Source organism: Phalacrocorax carbo, chromosome 3, assembly GCF_963921805.1.
Source record: "Phalacrocorax carbo chromosome 3, bPhaCar2.1, whole genome shotgun sequence".
NCBI classification, from domain to species: Eukaryota; Metazoa; Chordata; class Aves; order Suliformes; family Phalacrocoracidae; genus Phalacrocorax; species Phalacrocorax carbo.
The window spans coordinates 64,616,859-64,644,438 of NC_087515.1; the positions used below are offsets into that span (position 1 = coordinate 64,616,859).

Below are 27,580 nucleotides of genomic sequence, written 5' to 3' on the forward strand. Positions count from 1 at the left end.
GTGTACAGCTCATTTGTTAAAGCATTTAGATCTCAGCTCCCACTGAAAAAACCCCAGCAGCTGAGAGTGGTGAAATTCCCCAGGTCATCTGTGAAAACTGCAGTCCTTGCTGGTACCTACCAAGTGTTTCAGGCCCCTTCTTAGTTCTGCTCCTTCGCTTCATCAGTAAGTGTAAAATAATTATCTTTAGACAAAACCAAAGCATGATTTATTTTGCATTTGCTTCTTTATTCTACAACACAAGCAACATAAATAGTTTATAATTTCTGTTTTAAAATATTTCCATTTCAGAATTCAGTCAGAATAAAATATACACAAAATACAATTTGCAAGCCAGCTTACAGTGACTTCCTGACCACTGGACACCCAAGGACCAAACAAAGCTAGCAGCACAACAGGACGCGGCGGACACGGAGAGGTGTTTGCTAAAGAAGAGCAGAAAGGTAGAGGGAGGAAATATGGATGAGACCAGGAAATTGCAGCTAGGTATGAACTCAGTAGAAGGTAAACCCAATATAAGCACTCGCTTGACAAGACGATTTACAGTCTCTCTTAAAAAGTATTAGTGGCTCCTCCTGAATATACAGCTAGAAAGATGAAGTCCTGGGAATCATGTTTTGTGGTAAAACATCTCCTGTGGCAGCCACCACCATGGAAATAAAATTTGATTTTTTTTTTTTTTCATTTTCAAACAGGAAAGGATTAGATCTTTGGCAAAATGGAGTGTCCACTCCCTTTGGCTTGCTTTCAGCTTTCAGTTCGGATTGAGGGGCCCATGGAAGTATGCTTGCAGTCTCACAAATAATGACAAAAAAAAGGGGCAGGGGAGAGAAAGTGAGAGGAACCGAGAGAAGGTGCTCGCTGCTGTCATTGCATAATTTCAATCTCTTGCTCCCATCTGCTCCAGCACAAGGCATGCACTACAGGGCTCTGTCACCACTGGGCTCTGCCCTTCCTGGCTGTTATCCCTTTGGTATCAAATCCTGCTTTCCTTTGCAGAGCAGGGGGCTCAGGAGCCACAGCCTGCTTGTGGAGGTGATATTTGTCCCTTGAAGCTGTGTTCCTGTGCCTCTCCGCTAGCTCAGCTCTCTTGTTTCAGCTTGCTTCTTGTGGAAGCATGGCACTTCACTGCAGCCCAGATGAACCAAAAGCATGGATAGGAAATACAGCCCTGGTGGGCCACGGTATTTAGATTAAATTTATGGAAGTACATAACTACCTTTTGAAAAGTGGGATGTTGGGGTAAAAGGATAGGAATAGATCCTGTTGCCATGCTTCTTAATAAAAAATGCCATCTACAAACTCAGTTCCCTGACTCAGCGTGGCAGTGGAGACTACATAAACCTCAACTTGTAAATTTGCCAAAAATAAAGGGGATTTGAGGGATCTGGTCACACAGGTGAGCTTGTTATTACATTAATCCAGGATCATATCGTGTAGCTCCACCAACATCAACAGAAGTAGGGCATTTCTTCTTTCCTCTGCTTTTAGTTGTTAGCTTGGCGACCTCTGAGCACTAAGTGAAGAGACTGATGCGTACTTACGCCACATGCTTTTATATAATTTTTATTTTTAAATAGGCAGCTCCCATATTTGGCCAAAGCTATTTGTTTAGGATGATATGATACAGTCAGTGTCACATACGAAGTGTACGTTCTGAGGGGAATTAGTGGAAACAACAGAAAGAGGAGCTACAACTGCTTCCTTGCAGCTGTACAACTTCCTGGAGTCCCAGGTGCATTGCTGGTGAGGGCTGCTAAGAGACCCTGACGTTGTATCCCTATAGGAGCTCTACTCAAAAAGGGAGGTTCAGTGAAGCAGCATCTCTAGCTGCCGGACGCTGTTATCTACATCGCATAAAATCTGACATTTGTGCTTATGTGCTATGGTAACTTGGTCCTTGTATACTAAAAAAGAAGAAAAACTTTTTTTTAAATTGATGGTGTTTTATAATGTCTTCCAACAACTGTGGAATGATCAGAAATGGAAGAACCCTAACTATATTTTGTGTCATATGCCATGATTAGCACTACACACAGATCTTCCCAGAAATTACTATAACCAGAATAATGCGTAAACAGCTTGCCTAAACAGAAACGTATCCCACCCCCACAAAAGCAAGGGAAGATAGGCCTTACCTTTTTTTGTGTGTGTGAATTAAAAACTAGTTATCACTGAGTTACGGCATTTCTAGAATGGATTGCTAAAGGTGAAAATAGCCAAACTACATGGTGAATTTCTGAATAAGCTTCTACACAGAACAGTTAGGTTCAATAAATTACTTTGGCTTGCTATGGTCAGCCTCCTACATGTTATAACGGGATCTATGCAAAAGTGAAGGTTCTAGTTTTGGGGCACTGGTATGTGCAGGAATAAGTGCTGGTTCTTGTAGCTTTTTCAAGCAGGATGTGTATAGAGGACAGCAGCAGAGAGGGTGACATCAGGAACTGTAGAGGACTTTCCCTTTCCTGAGACCTTGTGAACCTGTATGCAGGTGTTGAAGGATCCGAGGACTGAGTCCTGAGTATTAAAGATATCCAGGTACCTAACTCGCATTGATTTCAACAGCTTGGGCACGCTGGGTGTGGGCCTAAGCTGTGGAGAGAGGTACGAAGTGGAGGCAGCGCACAGAGCTGGACCTCTCTGCTTGCTAACTCGTTTGCCCCTCTGTTTCATACCAGTGCAGTGCTGAGCTCTGCGGTGGAAATGCGACTCTGTCAAGTGCAGATGGAGATTACATATGGTAACACAAGGTATTTAGAGGTGGGGGTTATATCTTTGGTAGGTGAGGAGTTGTCAGTGGATTTTACAGTAAGGTATAGGTTTTAAACAAAACTTGACACTCAAATCAAAAGGCAAAGTACCTTGCAAGTCATGGCTGTAAACTCTGCGTGACCTTGACATGAGCCAGATATAGTCTGGAGGACATGGATTTTTTATTTTTTTTTTAATCTGTGGTGAGGCAAAAGCTGTGTTGCCTGTGCTTGGAGTTTTAAAAGGGAAGTTTTGCCCAAGTCTATGTAAATCTTTCCCTAATAATTCTTTCTAGATGCTAAACTAAGTCAGTTATTCTCAAGTGAGTGTTTATCCCTGGGAGAGTATTACACTGCCTCTTAACATCTTAAAGACATGAGAGTATGTTAAACCAAGAGACAGTGGTGGTTATTCTATGGCTGCTGAATCCTCAGAAAAGACCACTGTGGGGAAGCTACCAGAGCAACTGCGTTAACCATTGCTGAAGTGACACAAATATTCAGAGAGCATGATAAACGTACGACTAATGAGGACATTGCTCTGTAAATACGCAGAATGCTCAGAGTATGACAGTGACTGGAGCTACAGGAATCTACACATAAACACATCAATTGTCTTCTATATCTGCATATATTCACACTACAGAATAAAGTGCAAACATATGCAATGGCCTGAAACCATATCAGTTGGGGTCAGGCCCTGCTTCTGTTATACAAGAAAAGTAGCACTTCCACTTGCTGCTTTTTTCAGCTTTAAATATTTGCATGGTGATGAGCTATTACCTGTGAGTAAAGGTAGCTGATGCTTGCCAACAGCCACTTTCTCTGTTGGTGGCTGCCTGCAAGATTTTAAAATAAGATGTCGTTGCCTCCGATTGCTGTGGTGGCCCTGAGGAGGGCAGTGTGAAAATAGGCAAAGGCAGCAGAGGTGCAGCTCTGGTACCTGAGAGGGATGACAAACTGCCACACCTTTTTTTTTTTTTTTTTCTTTTTTTTCTCCTTCAATTCAGTTAAATAAAAATAACTGTCCAATTCAATAAAAACCAAACCTAACTCCTATAGAAATTCATGTGACAAAAAAGTAAGTGCAAGATAAGAGAATAATGTTGTCATTAACGAGAGCAAAGAGAAAGAGCAGGCTTGGGCTATAATGCATCAACTCTGTTTTCTCAAGGCTCAAGTGTTCTGATTCAACAGTAAAGCTGGTAACATGCTGCTCACGCATTATGCTATGGGGCTATAAGTAAGGATTTGAATGGATTACATGAGAATGACTTAGACCTGTGGGTACAAGGGCTGCTTTGTGCTACTGACTGAGGTGCTGCCCCACTCACAGGTGGAAAGCAGAAAAGCCGCTGTAGCGTGGTACAGCTGGACATGACTGGGGTGTGGAGTTGGGGAGTCCCCTTCTGAAGCTTAGGATAGGCTGGTGCCAATACCCTTCTGGGACTGTTCTGGCAGACTCCTCCTTTGGGCTAAGAGTTGCTTTGTGAGGCCTAAAGGTAGCATGCTGGCAGCCTTAAGCCCAAAGCATGCAGGAAACAGACTGCACCAGTCTATGAACCAGTGACTTCACTTGTTTAGTGTCATACTTCTTTGGGGCTTGCTGATGTCTATGGCTGAAATATCAAAAAAAAAAAAAAGGACTGAGAATCTGATGAACCAACTCAATTTTTTATTTATTTTTATTTTGGAGGTGCATCAGAAAGGTTCTGCAACACAGATTAATGGTTTCTGAAGTGGCTGTGGCCCGCTCTCCTCACCTGCTTACCATTTTACGTATAAGGAAAAGGAAAAGCAGCACATGCTAAACTTTGCTTATGTAGAGCCTGCTGCTTCAAAGATTCCTTCACCCCCACCCCCATCCTTTCAAATTACATTTCTGGAACTACACAAAGTTACTCATGACCTCTTATGGAGGGGTGTTAATGCACAGAGGCACTGAGGGTGAGAATGGGCACTTTATCCATAATTTGGAGGGCAAAGTTTAAACCAGTGCTGTTTAAAACAGCACTACAGCAAATTTACTCCTACTCATTTCCAGTACGGTATCTGCAGTGTAAGAAGTTGAAATGCAATGATATTTTGGGTCAAGGTGGTGGCTAACCAAATAACACTAGGCTACGCTGCGTTCATGGGCTTGAGGGAGGTGGTAGGGGTGGTGGAACTGTCACTCCTAGAGATTTTATTTGTTTTACAGAAATATTTTTCTATCACAACCACAACACCTAACCACAGTGTTTCTAAGATACCAGGCCCTCTTCTAGCGTCCTGAGTGATTCCGTTGGTACTGCTATTAATTTTACTTCTCCAACATAATTTGCTTTAGTTTTAGATTAGTACAGCAAGGATCTGCATCCGTTCAATGCATACATAATGAAAAACAGCAGAGATGGGTGTTTTGTATGCAGTTTATTATTTTGATTTCTGCTGTTGCCTAATTAATGTACTGCTTTAAAAGCAGTCCTGTATAGATGCCCAACAAAAACTTTAGCAAAAAATATAACCACCCTTTTACTCTACCTAATGATGTGTAAGACAGACATGGCAACAGAAATCAAACCACACCGCTACTCTCCCATCTACCAAGGACTCATCTTACCTGTCCCCAACAAAGTATTACAACTGTTGGGGGAAAACTGACAATTGATAAAATTGTTAAATTACTTGTTTATCGAGTCAATGTAGATGGTAAGAAAGAGTTGTTTTTAAGGAATTTTTATGTCCTCGAAACAATTTAGCAAAGGCAAAGTTTGAAAGAAAGGGAAACAGTGTGACTGGCACTAGAGAAAATTATGGGACAAATATTCCCTGCACAAGCCTAGCAGGCGACAAATGGGAAGTGGGCAATGGAGGGAAAAGGCAGGAGGATAGTGGCAGACTCTTTGTAAACACATCAGCTTGGGTCCCGGCTGTTCAGTGGACCCTCCTGGCTCCCTCTGTTTTCCTACATTTAAAATGCTAGAAGCTGTGCAAAATCCAGGGCTGGTACAAAGAGATGCCATTTTGAGGATGCTTTGGAGCAGGGACTGAAGCTGTATATTTAGTTGGTGTGCACATTTTAAAGACCTCGGGAGAATATCATCAAGGGGTCACCCAAGATTAAAATCAACTTATTTTCAACAAATGATTTCAACTTCTAATTAACAAAGTAGGTAGTATGGGAGTACGAGATGGAACGTCCCAGGGGCTGTGACATAACTTGTGCAGCAAGGTAACCCTTTGCTGTGTCTACTGTGAACAGCATCACATAAGGATTGGATAACACAATAGTCAATCCTTCCCCTTCTCTCACCCCTTAATAATATCAGCAAATTGTAGTAGTCATACAGAGGAGGATGCACCTTCATGAGGATCTGTCCCCTTCTATTTACAGCAGCAGACAAGAAGTGGGAGAGAAACAGGAAAGGTACCTTCCTTTCAGACTATTTTTCATCTTGATTCATCTCAATGTGGAGTGATAGCCTAAGCTTAACATAGGTGATAAGGGTGTTCCTGGCTGGAGCAGCTCGACCTATGCAAGTGAACATGTAAGTTTCCAGCAGAAGTATAAGCTAACTTAGCTGCAGTGTTGCTTAAACTGGAACACTTTCTCTCTACTCTGTTTAGTTGAATGCTGGATATTGGCAGACTCTGGTATTTGCCCTGTGGTGAGTCTTTCCCCCAGCTTCGCTGGAAATAGCAAAACAAACCTCCCTGTTGCCCTCAGGAGGAATTAGACACGTGATAAAACGATCGGGCATAGCTGAGGAGGCAACCAGGGCAGTGTTGAGGGCAGCTTGACAGTGCCATTTTTCTTCAAGCGCTACTCCACAAGATCAATGAAAGGGTGAATAGTCTGTGTTTGGTTCATCAGTTTTAGACCTGGGATACTTTAACAGTCACTTAGCTATCCCAAATGTGACCAGACTTCAAAGGCTCTTCTCAGAGCAAAAGAAATTTCCACTTTCTCTAGTGAGGGAGGCATATAGTTACTACAATAATCTTTATTTGCCTTTCCTCTCTCATGCTAATTTCAGAAGGGGCAAAAAGTTACCCTGAACAAGTGTCACCTTTTACTTGTCCTATAGCCCCACATTTTCCTGACTTCTATTTGTTTCTTTTTTTTTTTTTTTCCCTTTTTTTAAGAAAAATAGGCTTACTGGCCTGGTTTGACATCCGGATGACAGTTGCGTTCACAGCTAATTGCAAGCGTGGAAGTTCAGCTGCAGTTTCATGTGGCTCCCACTGTTGCAAATTTGAATTAAAATGAAGGCTACTGAAATATATCACCCCTTAAGGTACTAGCCTGATTTACTGGCAGTTTCTGGGTTCTGGGGCCATTCCAGACCCCCCTGGACACGTTCATGCTTTGCCTCCTTTGCTAGTGTGAGTGAGGGACACACAGTCTCAGGTGGATAGAGAATATACATCAACAAGCTCATTGTTTCTTAATTTATCACCAACAAATAGGCAATTAACGAACCCCAAATTGTTCTTTGCTGTATACCTTGGATGTCTTCTTCCCTTTGCAACAGAGCACAGCTAGGTTTAAATGATGATATCATAAACTCGACCCACTCTTCCCAGCCATTCCCGTACTGCCTGGCGGACACGGATATCTGTCACGTGGCATGTGAGCTGGCTGATGCAGGGGAACACCGCTGGCTGCAGGGCTGTGAAAGTTTGGTCTGGCAGGGCCTGAATCTGGTTAAGAACTGTCAGCACCATGTTGGTCCATGCCTACAAACAAATCAGATGCAAAAAAAAGGCTCTTAGAAGACCCTTCTAAATAGATGAGCCCAGCAGCTGAGGCAGAAAATAAGATATCTGGTGGTTGCAGCCTCATGAAGAGGACTGAGTAATGCCAACATATTCATTTAACGTTCACTGTGTCTTCCTAATTCACATTCAGTACTGTAAGTCATTGTTTGACTTCATACTGCAGGTATCCTGTGCACCCTTCGCCACCTTTTATTTCACCCCACAGTGAACAGAGACTTTCAAGTTTGATGCTTTCACCGATTTGTTCACTTGGACGTGCAAGCAGCAAGATTCTGTTTAGCAACAGAGCCCACTATTTCTGCTGTGGTGTTAACAAAAAAACCTTCTTAAGTACAAAAGCATTGTGACAAGCATCATCACATTTTCAAAAGCCCTTAAGTGGGCTAGAGCCCTTAGCAGTAACCAGTGAGTTCACTGTAGGTTGTTAGTTCTTAGGACTAAGTGCAGCTTTGGCCCCAGTCACAGAAGCACTCCTGAAAACTGTACTAGTATATGCCTAACAATGCTTCCACTGATTTTCTTTTGATAGGACAGAATCAGGTTTTTATCAGTGCCAGCTGCTGAAATATTCAGTCCTCATCATGATGGCTTCTTATGTAACAAAGACATTTAATGAAGAGATTATAATCTTTGTAATAAAAGCAACAGAAAAAATATTTATAAGCATATTTTTAATTTTTGCTATTAGTATTAGCATTCTACGTCCTACCTGTATCTGGGCCTCGGCATCCCTAACAGATATATTCAGGGAACTGACTGTGGATCCTGAGCGTGGCCTCTTCTCTTGTCTCAGGATCTCTGGACCAGCACTGAACGAATGCCTCATTTGACCTTGATCTATAAGATGTTGTGGCCGCTGGAGTATTGGCGAGTCTGGCCCTCTTGAACCCAGGAGTTCCCCTTTCTTTTCCACTTTGACCTCTTTGGTGAAGGATGTCATGGCCTGTTGCTGCTTTCTTTTCTTGTATTCTGTCATGAGCTTGGAGATAGTTTTGTCAGTGGCTATGGTGTAGATCTTGTTGCCAGCGCTCTCCCACCATTCTTTTTTCCTGGCTTGCTCTTTTTTCTCTGGTTTAGGACTTAGGGGTGGGGGTAGCAGCAACATTTCTCCACTCCCTCCTCGGGGTGTCAGGCTATCTCCCACTTGGTCCCTGATCTGACTTCGGTCATCTTCTGAGGGCGTGTCCTTCCCAGATTGCCCTCCGGTCGATGGGGTGGAAGTTTCTGAGTGAAAGGATGGTAAAATGAAGAAAGGGTCGCCTTTGAACACTGGAGGCTCCTCTACATTATTCTCCAAGTCCAGATGCATCTGAATATAGTTGTTGCACAGTTCCATACAGAGCTTATGAAGCCGCTTGATTAGCCATCCCCAGTCTGCATTGCTGACAGGCTGTACACTCAGAGATGGTATTCGAGCCCTCCACTGTCTCTTCTCCTTCCCTCGTGGGGGACTGACCTGGGCAGTTTCTTCAAAAATGTCTTCATCTTCTGAAGAACACTGCTGTGATGAGTCTGTGCTTCTCTCATCATCTTCAAAGAGGATCTTCTTCACTTGCTCTGCAGTGATGTTCTCCTGGTTTGTCAGGATTGCGCAAACCAAGGCATGGAAGTAGATGTTGAAGCTCATTGCTGACTGGCGATACAAGTTGGCAGCTCCACTAATGCCAGACACTTTTTTCAGCAAACACTTCAACCCAGGTCTGGTGTCAAACTCTCTGGCTGTTCTATAGGAGTCCAGCAGTAAGTCAAAGATGACAGCCAGGTTTTGCATGGAGATGTACCTGAGAAAACCAGCCAACTTGTTTTCTGGTACTTGTATGGTCATTTTCTCCTCCAAGTTAGAAGGGCCTTTCACAAATTCTTCCAGTAATATGTCATATAAATTCTGGAGCAGTACTTGGTGGGACAGCAAGCTCACCACTATCGTCCTGAAAGGAATACTTAGTAAACAAAGCATGGGAAGGAAAAAGTAAAATAAAATTAAAATGGTGCATTGTGCTTTTACCAGAAGTACAGTAACACTTCATAGTTTAGAATCTAACATGAAAGATGCAAATGGAAGGCCAAATTTTCAGAGCCTTGTTACAAAATCCACTTACGCTGGATAAGGAAAGTAACTGTCGCAGCAAGCACAGTGATGGTGCTTGCGCAAAGATGGTATGAAAACAAAGCTCTATTATAATTTTTGTTCTTTTCTCCAGAGATGTCTAACACTGAAGGATTAAATAATTTGTGTTTCAATTTCATGGCAGCTGCAAGCACTTTCAATATTTCAGCCTGCTATAACTGAGGAATTTGTTAATATACAAGTTATGCAGCACTTCTGCCATCGGTCCCTGTCTATATTCTCTATTTTTGTTGCTGAACTTTGGCTAAGTTGAAATATCCTTAAAATTCCTCCACCAGCAATTCAGCCAACCTTAACTTTGCTGTGACAAATTGAGGCCAAAACTGGTTTACCACTCAGTTTCTGTTTCCACAAATGCCAGGAGTACTTCTTAAAAATCAAACAGAGCACCAACCAACCAATCAATAAAAACAAATCTACAGAAACATCAGCAGTGCAATAGAGCATGCAAAGAAGCTTAAGTCTTGCTGAAGGCACATTTCAGTTTGCTCTTAAGACTTCAGCTTGAACACTGAGAGCCTAGAATTGAAATATCTATTCCTAACCCTGTTTCTCACATGTAATACTGGGTGATTCTTAGCTGTGCTCCTGTTAGAGAGATGCTGTGAGTTGTTCTTGATCTCACTGTTTTTGATTTGCACACGGAACCCGGGAATGGCAAATTCCCCCAGCCAAAGTTTTCAGGTCATTTACTAGTAAATAACATGGAGAGGCTTACAGGCAAGGGAGGCTAGGAAGAAGGGGTGGGACAGGATTGTTGTTTGGTATCTCATAGATTTAAAATTATAAACTGTGAAACCCATCTTAAGGCATTTACAAAAAAGTCTTTGCGTAAGATTACAGTGGCAATGTTTAAAGTGGAGCTGATGCTCTGGTACACATAGAAACACTTTTTTTAATTTAGGAAACTGTGATGGGAACATTTTAATTAGCTCTGCTACCTAGCGAGGAAGAGGTTTTTAGGTTTGCTTGCAATAGTGAAGTTTTAGGTCTAAGTCAAAGTAAATCTTCAATTTTTTTTGTTTCAAAAACTATCTACTTTCGTTAAACAACTTTCAAAAGTGTTTTCAAAACACCAGAACAAAAAGTCTACTTTTTTTGAGAAAGGAAATCAAAACTGTTTTGAGAATGCAACACTTAAAAAATGTGGTTTTCTGGAATTTTTTCAAGTCTCAAAAATTTGCCTTGTTAATTGACTTATAAAAGCACACAAATGGTCCTGATTCAAAAAGAAAAGAAGTCCTGACACTTTTGAGGGACTACCATGTGGCTTGGCCACGTAGAAGCCACAGGTCATACAAAACTGGGCTTCTAGGGTTAATTTACCTATGTCAGCTCACTGACTATGACACAGCTGCCAGTGCCGACACAGCAGTAAAATTTAGTAGTCTTATTATCTGACAGTGCTAAAATCTTGATGATCAATACATACGTTGGAGCTCTTTATGGGGAAGTAGTTTCCTGCTGTAAAAATCATTAGCGGCTCTGAGTCAGAAAAGCTCTTAAGAGCATGCATAAAGTTAAATGAGCGCTTGCATTGATTTCGAGAGACTAATCCTGTTTCAAAAGCAGGATGAGAACAGAGATCTGCTTTTCCTTGTAATAGCCAAAAAGTAAATTTCCAAGTACAGAGCTACAGATGAAAACACGCAATGCCAAAGCTGGTTAAGGATAGTATTTTCTTATTCTGCCCAAAGTTCCAAACTGAAATACATTGTTACTTTTTAGGAAGAAGAAAAGCTCCCTTACCCCAGCTTCCTGTGAAACGATGCAGCATTAAGGAAACAAAAGCAAAAAGGGAGAAGAGAAACCCCACTAAGGTTAAAGGAAAACTTTTGAAAGGCCACAGTTACTAGCATGCAAGGCTGGCATATTACTGCACTGTTCTAGCAAATAATATGAAAAACAGTGGCACAGTCAACTTTTGAGCCTGTTTTGGTGAAAAATGAGCATTGCTGGGGTAACATTTGCCTATTGGCATATACACTTTTTGCAGTTGTTTAGACAAAGCGCAGTGTGAGACCGTTCAGAGTTTGTATTAATTGCAAGCATTATTTATTTATTCGTTTAAAGACAAACAAGACCCACGCTACCTTTATGAACACAGCCTGCTAGATTGCATGGCCTTACGTGCCATGAGAGGGGAGTACCCCAGTCTTCGGCTTTGCATTCGTTGTAACAAGAATGCTCTGCAAACCTTTGGGTAAAACAGATATTTTCCCACCACGAAGGAAGGGTTTAGACTGTGACCTCAACCCTTCTTCGTCTCTCTGCAGGGCCTTGTTCTCTGAAGGAAAGGCAATAGAGCACCCGCTCTTGGGGTAAACTTCTGTACAGCCGTGTAAGAATAGAGACACCTTGCGTGGTCTTTCTTCCCGTCCATCCAAAGAAGGACCATCACATTCTGGCTCCTTGTTGCAAGCAATAGTTTTGTTTTGAATGAGAACACCTGAAGTGGTACACAAGCAGGTTTGGTATCTGGTAAAAGACAATTTCATGCCATGTACCTTGCAATATAAACTCAAACTCTGAATGCAGAATTTTAATTCTTGGCCTTATTGATGTTTCAGCAGTATTTTAAACAACTGAGTGCAAGCAAAAAGAAATATTTTTTGACAGGATCAGACTGTCATGCAAATGCATGAGTTTCTGAGGTGGTAGCATATAGAAGGACTTCCACAAAAATAAATTGCCAAGCAAAACCAACATTCCCTAGATCAATATGTTGATGGTTTTGTAGCTTTGGATGTAGTCTCTTCAGTTTATAGTGCTCCAATTTATCCACTAACTTTTTCTACCTTCTTAATCCATTAATACTGAATTTAAAAGACCATTAGTGACGCAGACATTACTTAATTTTCTAAGTATCATTACAAATATAACAGTACTTCCAAAGCTTTCTTCAAACTGATATTTTAGCTACTTACTAAAGAAAAGAATCTCAGTATTGGAAAGATTTTCCTAGTATTTCCTATGAGAATTCTTTTCTTAATTTCCTCTAATTGAAGGCTTTGGGTGACCTTATGTATCCTTCAGGTATTTGTAACATACCAATTTTTACTATCTATTAGAAGTGTTTTCCTTATTTAGCTTTCTAAGGGCCACACTATAGACCTTGACACAGGCTTGTCTATAACTGTAACAGCTTTTGCACATGCCTGCTCACCCGTGTATGATCATGGGAACACATGGAAAGCAGATACTAGTAAACTATTGTCTCCTGTGTCACAAAACCTATTTTTTATTCGATTAGTGTATTTCTTTTTTTTTTTTTATGAGACCTATGGAGAGGTTTGCCAGGCTCTGTTCACATCTCTGCCAGCCTGACAATATTTTTAATCTTGCTTTTAATGACACAGTATTTTCCTGAGAAGATATTTTACCTTCTCTGCGTATGCCCATTTGGTTTCTTATCTGGTGGTAGGTCAATGATGAGCACGCACGACTGGGCATGTTCAAACCCTTCCTTGTTGCTAGGGGTCTTTGGGGAGCACTGAGTCTCCAGCATGAAGACCTAGAAAACAAGTTACATAAAACAATCAGTTTAGCACTTGTACTGGGTCCTACTATTGAGAATAGGACTTCCTGCATTGTGAAAGATCTGTTATGATGAGTTATTTTACAGTGATGGAGAGAATGCAAAGTCTCCCCCCAGGCAGACCTTCCTTGGAGCATGCTGCTTTGGAGAAACAGCCTCAGAGCCATGGGCTACCTCCAGACACCCAGCAAAGCACAGGGCAAAGGACAGCCATCTTTTTTCTTTGGACTTGCATAGGGCATAATACCAAATGCCAAAACAAGCCTTCTGCTGTCTGTATATTAATATCAGAAAATCATGTGTAGTGGAGACAAGGACCTGTTTGCATAGTTTGCCTGTTGTATCTAGAAAGGTCGGTTGTTGAAAGGATTATTTTCAGCCATGAAGATACAACAGACACCCAACATGCAACTCTTTGGGTGGGAAATGGGAAAACAACTCTCGGTTACTGCAGCTTTGTTTTGTAGCTTAGTAGTTGTGTCAAATCCCCACTGAGAAGGACTCAGGGAGTGCCACTGATGCTGTCTACACAAAAAGTATAAATGCCATATTCCCTGCTTTCTTGAGTTCTGCGTCTTTAAAACTTAATTTAAAACATTTTTTTCTGTTCCAAGTCTGCCACTGCCACATTATTTGTGATCACAAATCCTGGTCTGTGTGCCTCAGATATTCAAGCAGCATCAGGGTATGATTAATCAAGTCAGAAACTGACACCAAACATCTGTTGGCTCTTTTAATCCAGCTGCTTTCCCATGCTGAATCTGTCATACAGTATTTACAGTTGTACGGTACCCTGCAGGTCATTAAGTTCAGTCTGCTGTATTTCAAGGAACTTGTTTCATATAACCAGTTTCATAAAATGAACAATCTCCACTGTAGTCAAAAGGACCCTGAGAAGGTTGACTCCAAGCTTGTGCTGCTGATTAGGAGTTAGTGATGACTTTACATAACTTTTTAAATATCAGCATTATCCTCTGGTACTCAGTAACTCTCTTTCTTCTCTGCAACCTATACCCAGGTATTTATAAAGAAAAAAAATCTGCATTCCTCTTCAAACTCTGCTTTGATAGGTTGAATGAATCTTGTTTTTCTAGTTTCTTTTCACAGTCTCTGTTCTAGTGAATTTTTTGCCCTTTGAAATTATCATTCTTTAACAGAGTAATTAAAAATGTATATGACATTCTACGTGATAATTCATAGTGCCACTACTATTTCTTTTTCTCTATCAGAAACTTTTCCACTGATGTATGCTAGGGTTGCCTTTTCTAAAGATACGCTATACAATAGGCTCATCATCAGTCCTCCTCAGGTACCTATGCATCTTCCCCCACTCCAGACATTCCTAATTCCTGCTTACAGGGGGATGGTTTTAAGGGGTTTTTCCTAGTTTTTATTACTTTTTCTCAATACTACTATTAGACAAATAAATGTTAGTCTCGTGATGAGGAACTCTTTGCCTGCAGGGTTTGTGAGGAAGGTGGCGGTAAAGATGTACTTTCATAAAGAAAAGCCCCAGGTTCAAAAGGTTCTCTGACTTCCCCTGAAACATCAGTCAGTACCTGTTGCGCCATGGCTCTGATTCTCCAGTATTCAGCTTCAGCACTTGGTGAGAGGGAGGGGGCTGCCACCTTCACTTCGCAGGCATCTCCACTAAAGCTTTCAGAACCACTGTGGAAATAGCCCAACAGGTTCTATAGAGAGACACAACATCAGACTTTCACTGCGCGTTAAATGACTGTAGCACTGTCCAGCCTGTTCACGTGTAATGCAAGATTCAGAGTGATCTATCCCATTACCATCAGCCGGTCACCTGCTATTTAGTATTTGATGTATTTGATGCAAAGATATTACAACTTCTTATGTAGTCTGGCCTGTGATGACGATTTTTTTGTTACAAGAAAGCTAGTGAGTTGAGAAATAATCTCTATGAAGCATGCAGCTACAGGATCAAGTAAGCGACTTTGTCTTCTGTCTAGTTTTAGCCAATCGAGAGGAAGAAATAGATCAAAAGGTAAGTTTTCACCTACTCAACTCTTCTGATTTCATACTGGCAGGGCAATTAAAAAAAAGTCTCAACTATTAGTGACTAGTATTTTCTGTGCATGTTTAGAAAAACTGTTTTCAATCTCCATTGTTGATCCAACACCTTTCATTGTGAATGAATTGACAAAATAACAAAAGCTACCACATAATCCTTACGCTTCTTTTCTTGGCTCTGTACCCAAAAACTTTTCTGTAAAAGAAAAAGCAACCTCTCAAAAGTTAGTGAATCTATAATGAGTATGATTACGTTTTGACTGTCAGCAAAAAGGCCGTTTACCTTTACGGGCTCCAGAGTGGCAGAGAACGCATCCTGCAAGGCACAACACGCAAGCCTCCACATCTCTTCAGTAAAAACAGGCCCTGCTGTCACTAATACATACCTGCCAGGACACAGGAAAACATTACCATGTTCAAGAAGGAACTAGACAATTCTTACTTGTAATGGGAGAAGGTTGAAAACAGAACAGAAAGCCTACTCATTAGCTAATAACATCCAATCTCCTTGGTTGTTACCCTGACCTACTGTTGTAATTACACTGTAGTTCTATTTTTTTTTCCTTTGCTCTTCTTCTTTAAGTAGTCATCTTGCCAGCACAAGAACACCCATTGTGTAAGTATATAATGCAGTGCTTGTTTTGATTACGACTGTAATAACCTGAAGACTGTTAAAGGTATTCATTACCTCTAAAGACCTGTAAATTCCAACAGAAAGATGCTTGATTCTGTTTCCTAAGGATTAGTTATTGACTAACTGCATATAAGTAATGTACAAGGGCTTTTTATGGCAATGATACACATAGCAATGCCTAAAATCACAGGTCTGAAGCCAGCAGAAAACAGCAAAAAAAGGTTAGTAAGTCTAAAATTAATTATTCAAATAACAAGAGGTAGATATACTGTAGGCTTCTTTTGAGATGTAAACAACTTAATCAGTCTACAAGGTCTTCAAAGATATAAAGACATCTTTATTTTTGAATATGCTTACAGAGTGAATAGACTGTGTTACCTGATACAAGAGCAGCCAACTCTGGAAATAATTTCTGTTGGTTCTGCTACACAGGCTACCAGCAACTTGAAAAGATCTTTCAGCATAGTATTGATCATATTTTCATAACCAATATCTATGAGGAAAAGACACAGATTGGTTTTAACATCATTGCCTTTTAAACAGTCTTGCTACACTTCCTGCTATTCAGAGAATTTGAAAAACTGAGTCTTTTTATGCAGCTATCACTAGAGTTCAATTTTGAAACACGCATCACATCAAACTGAAAAAAGAACAGTCCTTTTTATGTTAATGATATAAAATGTCTGGGCTTAAGCGGTACTGGAGAAATTCTGTTAGATCCTGTTTCTGAATATTGTAGTTCTTTATGATCAAAGTGTTAGTATCTTTTCGAAAGTACTATATCGACTGTGATGATTTAATTTTGAAGACAGCCATACTCTGAGTGGAGGCTGGACTAAGTAGCTTCCCTAGGTCCCTTACTAGTTAATTTTCTCCATAATTCTGAAAGAGAGAGAGAAGGAGCGAGAGAAGGAGCGAGAGAAGGAGCGAGAGAAGGAGCGAGAGAAGGAGCGAGAGAAGGAGCGAGAGAAGGAGCGAGAGAAGGAGCGAGAGAAGGAGCGAGAGAAGGAGCGAGAGAAGGAGATAACAACCCACCCAAACAAACAGAAATTTTCAACCCTCTTCAGCTTATTTTATGCTTGAGTAACGAAAAAGCAATGAAACCATCTCCCCAAGCAGCTATTCAGTAACATGACACTGATGACTGTCAGATGTGACAGTGCAATGACATACCTGAGTGTATGAAATTTTGAATGTGCTCCACTACGAGTTCACAGGAAAGGCCAATGGCATGCTTGAAATTAGCAGATGCCACATCCCAGTAAGAATGGTCACCATGGCTGCGATGGAGCCAAAGAGACATCGTGGGAAGAAGAAGATGTACAACTGCATAAATGCCAAATCCTGGGCCTTAAAATAAACACAATGATGGTTGTATATTTTTGCTCGCAAAGCCTACCTGCACAGTACATTTGCTAAGTTGTTCCAAGCTTGAGGCCAGGGGTGGTGCTGAAGAAAGCAGGTTCTGAAACATTTTTTTGTGGGATGAGGGGTAAGCACTTTTGGATCTAGTTGTGAGGTAGTATATGAACATTTAGCCAACTGTTTACCTACTGTCTTTCCCAGCAGGTCTACGGGACTATATAATATTCTTTTTCCATTTCCTGGACACCAGGCAAAGGTTCTCTGTGGCTAGGACATTGATAGAGTACTGCACCTCTTTATTTGTGCAGTAAATGTGACAGTATGTTCAACATACTCTTACAAGATGCTTGTTGTCAACACAGAGCAATGCACTAACTGGAATAACATATGACCCTCTGTTAAAACCCCTTTTAACTTAAGAACGTCTCTGTGCAGCTCCAGCATGAGTAACACACTTTACCAAAGTGGTTTAGGATTCTGAGAGGTTCGGGTCAGGGCTCTACTAGCTCACGTTTTATCAAGCCCTTTCATTACCAGGTGTCTTGGCAACATCCCTCAGCAATTCAAAGAGCAGATCCAAAGTAGGAGGCTGGTGCTGGCGGGGACAGTTGGATATGGCAGTTGTTAATTCTTCCAGCAGAATAATCCAGACATTCATAAGGCCTACAAGTAAGAAAACAAAGATTAAAGCCCTAAGTGAGATACTGCATTGCCCTCAGAAAGCGATGGAGGCTAAGAAATTAATTAATAAAGATCATGGGTTCTTGCACGTTCACTGTTGCTCTGCAATGGTTGTGGGCAGTATCAAATTTTGAAACAATGGTCTCCTTTTCCTTCCCTTTTGACTAAGTTTGTGTTTCGTCCCACCCCTCCTCCTCCATGGACATCTTGGTCTGGTCTTCTTTCTTAGTTTACTACTCCCACTAGTCCACTCTCTTTAACCTTTTTTAAAAAAATTTTTTTTAATGAGACATTTTACACATCTCACTACCATTGCAAATGATGCCCAGAGTGGTTTGCACCCATTTAGGTTATGCTTTTAGCTAAGGACCCTAAGGTGACTAGCTCACATCTACATTAGGAAACATGTATCCCTAAAAGATTACGGGATACAACGAGTTTTCAATACAATTTTGAAGATGGTCAGGAATTGCTGCCCTTTTTCACAGATCAGTTAAGTACTTGCTACTTCCCCATGATATTACGAATGACTAGAAGGATCTTGCATATTACACTCACAATGCTCCTGCAATGTACAGTGTTATTCTTGAGTTAAGTCCCCTTAAAAGGTTTATTGTGCTAAAATGGATTTTACTTAGGTTCACTAATAAGTCCTCCTTCTCTGCCACTGGTAGCCATGCTGATGTAGTCTGGGGCTGCACGATGCTTCCTGGCTAATTATGTTCCAAAAGCAATAAAAAAGGCTGTAAGGGAACTTTGTTTAAGATGCACTGAGTTTGCTGACTGCGTCTTCCTGAGAATTAAGGAAAATACAGTGAAATCATTACTTAGTAACCGGGTTGATTATTTATTCACACCCCTTCCACAGGGCAGTGCGTACGGTGACACTGTTTGGAGTCACACAGACCTTAATGATGTTTCTAGATAAGGAAACGGCACAAATCACTGAGCGCGTAATCTGGGTATCTTCAAATCTGGAAGAACTGAGTATCTTCCAGAAACACCCTCTTGAAGAGTTTGGCATGGAATCAAATACACTATGACAATACGCTGCACCACCATATGGCAAAGTAGGCTAAACCACTTTGTCCCATCTTGGTACTGACTTTCAGCAGTGGAGTGCCAGCCGAAGCACTGTCTTCTGTCTTTGCAAAGTCAATTTGCCTAGCGATGTTCTAAATACCGTTAGCAGCTAAATAAAAACTGGGTGAATGTTTCAGTCCTTAGGTCTAACATGAACCAGATCAGAAGGTTGGTTTGCTGCAGGGTGGTATTTCTATTCACAGCAAGCAAAGACACTGAAAGGCAGAGCCACTTCAGAACAGTAGGCAAATGGCGCTCACCTGAGGTGGGGAGACCCTAGGTCAAGTCCCAAGCCTGACTCAAAGCAGAGACTTCAGTGACTTGGGTCTCCCACATCCCAGCTGAACATTCTAAAATTTCCAGAGAGAAAAAACCCCAAACATATAAAGAAGAATGTAAACTGAAAACAAACAAACCAACCAACCCACCCCGCAGAAAAACAAACCAAAAACCAAACTAGGACTTGTGGTTTGTTTTTTTTCAGAAAGCAGCTTTTCTCTCCCTTATACAGGGTATCAGTGGAACAGGACAGTCCATGTAGTTGAAGAGTCTTGATAAAAGTAGGTACCAAGAATCATTCTGGTGAGGCATGTGAAGGAAATGCATCGGAGTCAGCCTGTGTTCTGCCTGGTTGGAGCTGGCTCTTCACAGAGGCAGCCAGGTCACAACACCTCAGTAGTTCAGATATTCAAAAGTGACTGTACTGCTTCGAAGGGCTGTCATGAGCCCAGAAGTGGTGAGGCTGCATTCCTCTGCCACTTGACTCCACACAGATCTAGTTCATCAAACACCTGATTAATCCTCAACCCATAGAAGCCACAAAAATAATCAGGAGAAAAATGCTGCTTGTTCTTCTGGAGGTCATAGTGCTTTTTATGGACTTTAGAGATACACCATTTAGTTCAATAGAGCACAGGACATAAGTTTGGAACCATATTTAAACAAGTATGCTTTATCTTTCTAAACTAACTCAACACTGATATTTTTTCTGTTAAAGGCAGGCCTGCCAATACCAAGCTTAAAAGGTTTTCACTGCTTTACTTAGCTGTGGTCTAGAAAGTATTATTGTGTTAGCTCTCAGAAATACATCCTGGTTTTATTATGACTATCAGGATAATAAAAATATTATTAATACTATTATGTTGTCCCAAGAGAGGGGTTGTATTTTTCCCATATACGAGCTGTATTTGCTAACATAAAGAAGGTGACATGATCTGAACTTCCAAGCTCTGTGTGCGCACGTGTGTGTGTGTGTGGACAACGGGGAGACAATAAACTATGAAGTTTTTCCCCTCCTTTTTCCTTACAGCAGTGGAGAGACAAATTTTACAGTGACGTGCGGAAGAAGCAATTGAATAATTCCGCATTTAGAGCTTTCAGTGCACTTACCAGTGTCATCATCGAAGTCAGAAAGGATGCACTCAATACCATCCTCACTGCTGGCTGACTGTTCCTGCACTCTTCGGGGCAAGTTAACCAGACGGCCACTGAGGAAGATTGGTTTCAAGGGCATTTTATAGATTTTGGCTAACAACTTGGGGGTGAGAGGAAGAGAGAGGCAACAAAAGAGAAGACAAGACAAATATATACGGGAAAGTTTGTAAAAGCCATCACATAAAACACAGGCATGTAAAATAAAATAAAAGCTATGAAAGCAGCACATCAGCATCTGTTCTGTTCACCCAGCACTAGTATAAATGAAAAACACAACTATAGGCCAGAACTCTTCTGTTCATTGACAAGTAAGGGGTCAGGGGGAGAAAGAGAGGGAGTAAAGCAATTTAAGTGACACAATTTGGGGAAGGGAGTGTGCCCCCTCCTCGTTTGTGAAAGACATGTTTCTACTTACTGCTTGCAACTATGACCTAAGGAGCTCCATTAGCTGTACACAGAATATTTTGGAGCTCTGAAGGACTAAGTAAATACTGATAAAAGAATCTGTACAGGTTTGCTTCAGAGTTTTGTTGCTTGGGTTGTCCATTACACAACAAAAACAAACTTCGCAGAATTGTGCTGTAGCTGGGACGCTACCGGTATTTCACCCGGCCTTTCTAACATAAACCATGTATTTGCAATATACAGACAGGATTTCTTTTTAGTCATTCCTGTTGTTTTTCTACTGGCAAGTTAAAAGGTATAACAAGATAAAAATGGCCGCTTCTTTTAAAGAGGAGAAAATATTTCTGCCTCACTGTGGAGTGGGGTTTATAAGGATGAGGAAGAGTGATATGATGCCCATAGTCTATAGATAGAACATATGTTATGTATGCACATAGATATTTGCTAAATATATGCATAGATATTCACTAGAATTTTTTAGGTGAACAAGATAGCAAGTACAGTTTGATACGTCTGCTGTTTATTATTCTGAGCTGCCTTATTTCCTTCTCCTTTCAGCCTGTGTACTGAATCCACCCATTATCTCTGAATTCAGATATTAAGTCCTTTCGGCTATGATGATATCCTTTGTCATCTGTATTGTACCCAGAAAAAGACATGGCTTAGGTCCAACAAAAAGACCCGCAGGTACTACTGTGTGCAAGGAGATTAGAGGAAACATGCCAGCATTCTAATTGTTAGAGATTTGCCCTGAGCTTCAGATACATTTTCATGGTACAGATGAGCTGCTGCTGCGTTTTAGAGGGTGTAACCTGTTGCTCTTCTTAGCATGAGAGAATTCTCAAGGGTTGGTTTTTTTCTCCTCTTTCATTACCAACATTGTTTACAGTAACTGTTTAAATAAGAATGAATGTAGCTTTGAATATGTTACTACTAGGTTTTGAACATTCACATTTTCCCACATGGTCCTTGGGTCTGAGTGTTTTTATCTCCTCATGTTTTCCCACCGTCAGCTGGCCTAGAAGGTATGGGGTTCCTTCAGATTGCCACTCTCCATCTGGCAGTGCCGGCTATTACCATCAGGCTTACCACAGGTTCTGTTGTGTTCATGCAAACCACCTAGCCATTGATGCAAAGCCTGGAGGTTAGAACTGTTTCCTAGGCCAGGTTAGTACCTGTGTAAGATGCTCATCATACCTGAGAACATCTCCTGAGGTAATCAAGCGCGGGAAGGCACAAGTCTGTAGATGCAGATCCTGATCCTGGCACACAGTCACCCATCTCCTTACAGTCTACTTCCCCTGGGGATGGGAAAGGCAGGATTGGGAAGTACAGAAGAAGAGAAACAAACATAGTGTTAGTTTTCCTTTTTCATTTAGTTGTGCCCTAATGTCTGAATAGAATACAGAAAACAGCCTTTGTTTGATCTTATTAGATGACAACCAGATGATTCTCATACAAACAATACAGTAATATTGGTCACAGTTTATACATGGGCTTTTATGTGAATAAATGCTTTAATACATACAGCCTGTTTAATAACTCTTTAGGAGAGCTTTTGTGAGTTCTTATAATCATACCTTTTAGTCACCTGTCATACTGACTCCACTCCACTTTTTTCCACGGATGTATGAATTACTTGCTCACATTCACCCTTTGCTCAATTAATATATATTTTTTTTTCTGTTCATTTGCACCCCAGTGCCCTGGAAAATTCTTCTACCACAAATTCTTCCTTTAGTTTATTTACTCGTTAAATACACCAAATTTTATGCTACAATATTTCCTTCTGCTGTCAAATTCAGGTGTCAAGGCCTCACAGTTTCAGCTGTATGATATCCTCAGGTCTAATGTCTCAGTATCACCGGTATTACTAACTCTGTGGCATCAGCAGACTCCTACTTCTAGGTCAGCTTCACTAAGTGTATTAAATAAGCAGATCAGTTCCAAGGCATCCTGTGCAGAGCTCCTCCCTGGATAACGCCATTCACTCCAGCATTCCCCCTGCCTGCACAGCCTGTTTTCCTCCTCCCTCAGCCAGTGTTCTGCCCACCCCAGAACACTTGGCTCATAGCCATTTTTCCAGTTTAGGCAAATACTTCCTATTCAGTGCCAAATCCAAAGCTTTACTAAATGCCTATATGCATCAACATTTTATTACCTTAAAAGTGATTCCTCTCATAAAGACCACCAGATAAATATTAAATCCTTTTAGTAAATCCTACTTTATTCTCCTTTCACTACATTTATTTGGTTTTTCTATGCCCTTAACTATTCCCTCCATAATGTATTTTAAAGTCGTGTCTACTACTAAGATCAGCCAAGTCAGCCAGTGAAGTTTGAATCCTTTAGTTTTATGTTAAAATGCACATACATGGTATATTTGCTATTGTTCAGTACTGAACTATCCCACAGCCTTACTACCGTTAATACAAAAAAAGATCTCGCTTTTTGACATGTAACCATAAAGGGGACAAACTCATCTCATGAAAGTAAGAAACCTAAAGAAACATAAGACAGGCTTTTAAGTTCTCAAGAAGGAACATGAGTCCCCTCTGTTAGTAGTGGGCATGCCAGTTTGTTTCTCTTTTGTAGTAATAATTACAATTCTGGTCTGTCATCACAAGCTGAATTCTGCCCCTGTTGAAATCAATGGTGAAATAGCTTAATAAGACAAGAGTAACGTTAAAGACTAGATCTGCTGCAGTTAGGTGCTTCATTTAAATCAAAGGGAGCTGCTTACAGATCTAGATACCTCTGTGAATTAATATATATATAACATAAAAACCCCCCATTTTACCACTCCTTAGAAGTTTTGCAATTTACATAAGGGGAAAAAAAATCATTGCCACAGTTCAATAAGAAGTGTCAAATTTTAATGATCAAGGCAAGCCAGGGAACACGAGCACAGAGGCAGAATGACCGAACACCATTTGCCTTTGTTCTGTAGCTTGGTGAAGCGCCACAATTACTCTGCAGGGTTACCTTGACTTGACGCCTGTCTCTGCTGCCCTCAGTAACACACCAAAAAACAAAAAATCTAATCATGGGGACAGAGCGTTGTTAGTTGCAATGCTCATGATCTCACTGAAGGTTCAGCAAGTTTTCAGCACTGCGTATGACCAAAACTGTTCCTGCTGAGGTGGGCAAGGGTAGGAAGGAGCCATGTGGCTTTGACAGCTGAATGTAAAACATACCCTGTTCTGTTGCAGACAACCCATGCTTGTCACTGCACAGTGCCAGGCCATTTCTGCAACATTCTGGTTTTTGGGTTTGGTTTTTACTTTTTTATTAAATGAATATAAGCAAGTCCTGATGCAAATTAAGATCACATGAAGCAGACATTTAATAGTGAGATGCACCTTTGCTGCTACAACAACTTGATGAACTGACAGCATTAAAAATGTTTCTGAAATAACCCCTTGGTCCTGATTTTTTTTTAAAGCATTCTGGACTCAATCTCTTCACTGTCTCTCTCTTCCCTACCATACTATGCGTTACATAACTGAATTCTTCTCTTCTGCAGGATCAAGTTTGACATATCATGACTTAATAGGATAAAAGGAAAATAAAAATATTTACCCAGTCCTTTGACAAACTTCATAAGGCACATAATATAACTGGTGGCGGCATTGGCAAAGACCTGGATGCTGTCTGTGTTTAGAAATGCTTCAAAGACATCAAACACCGGAGCCTGGCGTTTCCCTGTGGAAATAACAAGATGAGCACTCCTCCCCATCCCCCATAAAGGTGATTTTCCAACATTTTTTTCAACAATTTAACTGAATCTGTAGAATCTCTTCTATTCAGAGCAGAGACAGAAATTATCTTGGAAGTAAAACCTTCTCTGGCTCCTGAGGCAACTTGTGTAGCCCTTCATAGGAAGTAATAACAGGCTCCCCCTTTGCCTTATCTATGAAAAATACCAGCTTATGCCTGCCCAGGTAGTAAGAGCAGGTCTTAGCTCTTGAACTCAGCTCAGTAGCTAACACTTCTGCGTGGTGGAGGTTTCTGGTTTAGTTCTTGAAAACTGCCAAGATGACAGCAGTCACATGGAAAACTATTCAGACTATATAGTAACAAAATAGCTGTGCTTTTCCTAAGTAGATTATCAGATCTCAAACACAGCATACAGTTGCACTTTGCCATCAATCATAACAGATCTGAAAGACAAAATTTAGGAGGAAAACCATAACACTTACGCATGACTTACAACATTTGAAAATTTTTTCTAATGGGGCAAAAGAATGGGTTAAAGTGATTTCTCCATATTACCCAGTTTCCATACAAGCAAACATCTCTGGGAGGGACGCAGAATCATTCTTACAGCAAACACGGTTTGTAATAGCACTAGCAATTTGAAGCCTTGCAATTAAGTGGCTGGACAAGCACTTGCCTAAATTATCACACTAACTTACCCTGATATATGAGAGCAATAGGTTTCACACAGTCAGAAAGACAGTCCACATGAGATGTGGTGGTTATATACAGTATGCTTTCCTTCCTTTCTCTAGCCGGACAGTGGCAAGGGCCCGGCCAAGCTCAGTATTCCTGCACTACTGTTTTGCTCAAAAATATTGAAGTAGGTATGCAACATTTCTTTCTCATTCTACTCATCTGCCAGAATCCAGAACATAAAAACTCAAAACAATACCTCTGCTTTCCCTCCCACCCCAGCTAATAAACCAGATACTTTAGTACAGTCCTCGAGTATTGCAGTGCCACTGCTAAGTGCCACTGTTCAGGTACAACATTTAAATATACTGAGTTAGTTATTGTGTCCCCAGGGAACAAGACAGGGAAACAAAACACACATGGAACAGTCAGTGCAGTAAGTCCTTACCCATAGAGTATTCTCCTACAAGGTACTCTTTAACCTCTGACTTGCTGCTGCTGTGCACTGTTTCCAGGGCACTGAACAGGGGTCTCCATCCTGACTGGATCTGGGTAGAACACATTTCCACCAACTCTCCTATAGAGGTGACCACCTGCAGACAGTGTAGGAGAGGTTGAAAGAATAAAACCAAAAACCAGAACTGATACACAGCTGGACCTTCAGAAGGAATGAGGATGGCTTTAAACACATTCCTATATTTCACTGTCAGTCTAGACTAATTTTGTTTTGTTTTAGATAATAGGAAAGTTTTATTTAATTGCTTTAAAGCCAGGTGTACTGTCTCTGTGCCCTACCACAATGCTGGCTTAGGTGGGCAGAGCCCTCCTGATTCCTTGAAGACAATTAAGGGGCACCATTTGAAGGGAATTTGGGAAACATTCTCAAGTGGACCAAGTGCGTTCTGGAGACCATCTTTCTCCTGGGCATGGTAGGCGAGATACAGACAACCTGATCAGGGCTGACTTGCCTGGTCTTGGACATCCTCATCACACAGCTCTAGCTGCATGATACGCTCAAAGGGGCGGAAAAGCGCCTCATTAAAGTGAAAGTGAGAAGGCTCATTCCAGTCCGTCAGCACTTCAGTGAGGATGTCATGGATGAAGGAGACAGCCTTCCGAGACACGTGTCTCTCTTTATGACAGGCAGCCTGCAGGGAAAGGAGGAATATTACAAGTCTGTCCAAGCAAAAAATTTGCTTTAGTGAGACACTTTTAAGGGAGGTAAGCACTTCACGCTGCTGAACCCTAAAACCAGCTTCACCACTAATGTGAGTAGGGACCCCACTGCAACAAAAATGGGAGACTACTGCCAGGAAAACAGATGACTGAGACTCTGAGCTGCTTGGTGTCTCACAGATGCATAAAGGTTTGCTAACGATTCAAAAAGCACAGAGCTAAAAATAAATAAATTAAATAATAAAACCCACAAAACAGAACTCATGTGAAATGTTGTCTTTCCGTGTGACCATTTTTCCTTTCAAACAGGTAGTTTCTGTATATATTGATCATACCTATCCATGGATGATCAAATGTCGCTTTTTATTTGGCTATTTATGGAACTTAAAGTGAGATGGTTCTCATCAGTTTTGGAAGAGCTATTAGAAAATTAAACACCAATGAATCTTGATATAAAGTTACCAGTTTAAGCAACTATGCAGGTTTTGCTAAATTCTATCCTTTCCCTGATGTTGCTCCTTCCCAGTAATGCCCTCATCTGCACTGAAGTCAGCCAAAAAGACTAACCAGCCCTGCATTCTGAAAACATGGAAGGTACTTGAGTTTAAACTGGCTTGGGATCTTAAAGACTTAAAAGTGTTCAAAACATGAAAAGTATTTAAAGTGGTCTGAAGGCTGGCATCCAAAGGCAAGTAAGAGACTAGTTTTGAAGATAAAGGGCTGTTAAAACATACAACAAAACTATTCTCTGCTATGTGTAGTCCACTTAGAGGGATTCCACCAAGACTCCCCAAAGTCTGAACTCTGCTGTAAGATAGTCTACACTTTTTCTTGAGGCAATGAAATGAAGTGCTATGGCAATTTTCTGAACAGCTCATCTTAAAACTCCAGAGAAGCATGCTCTCAGTAGACCTGGGCAGATGACACCACATACCTCACCAAGAGAAAGAAAGGCAGTACTGCACATTTATTCATACCAATGATAGAAATCGGAAAGCTCTGAGAAGTCAAGGCACCAGCATTGCACCAGATAAGACTGAAAGTTTAGCTGAGGAAAGGTCATTTGCTATGACCAAAATCCATTATGTGGCTGCTACTGGCATGCTACTGACCAGGGCTCACAAGGAAAGAGAAGGAAAGGGGAAAATGTCACCATCTTCCTAGTTGAGCTGGCTTTATGTGAGAAA

At 41.0% G+C, this 27,580-nt stretch overlaps 1 protein-coding gene across 2 annotated transcripts in view; it reads right to left on the minus strand.

Annotated features, from left to right (window-relative positions):
• Nucleotides 1-207: 207 nt before the first annotated feature.
• Nucleotides 208-27,580, minus strand: part of ARFGEF3 (ARFGEF family member 3) — a 97,116-nt gene continuing 69,743 nt past the window's right edge. For both annotated transcript variants that reach the window (XM_064447180.1, XM_064447181.1), the window contains 13 exons: nucleotides 26,186-26,365; nucleotides 25,666-25,810; nucleotides 24,405-24,527; nucleotides 22,020-22,123; nucleotides 20,373-20,517; nucleotides 17,754-17,882; nucleotides 17,028-17,204; nucleotides 16,233-16,347; nucleotides 15,504-15,606; nucleotides 14,743-14,874; nucleotides 13,029-13,159; nucleotides 8,227-9,457; nucleotides 208-7,475 (listed from right to left, as the gene is read on the minus strand). In XM_064447180.1, the coding sequence (XP_064303250.1) occupies nucleotides 7,284-7,475; nucleotides 8,227-9,457; nucleotides 13,029-13,159; nucleotides 14,743-14,874; nucleotides 15,504-15,606; nucleotides 16,233-16,347; nucleotides 17,028-17,204; nucleotides 17,754-17,882; nucleotides 20,373-20,517; nucleotides 22,020-22,123; nucleotides 24,405-24,527; nucleotides 25,666-25,810; nucleotides 26,186-26,365 (2,907 nt within the window). In that variant the 3' untranslated portion in view covers nucleotides 208-7,283. The remainder of the gene's footprint in view (nucleotides 7,476-8,226; nucleotides 9,458-13,028; nucleotides 13,160-14,742; nucleotides 14,875-15,503; nucleotides 15,607-16,232; nucleotides 16,348-17,027; nucleotides 17,205-17,753; nucleotides 17,883-20,372; nucleotides 20,518-22,019; nucleotides 22,124-24,404; nucleotides 24,528-25,665; nucleotides 25,811-26,185; nucleotides 26,366-27,580) is intronic.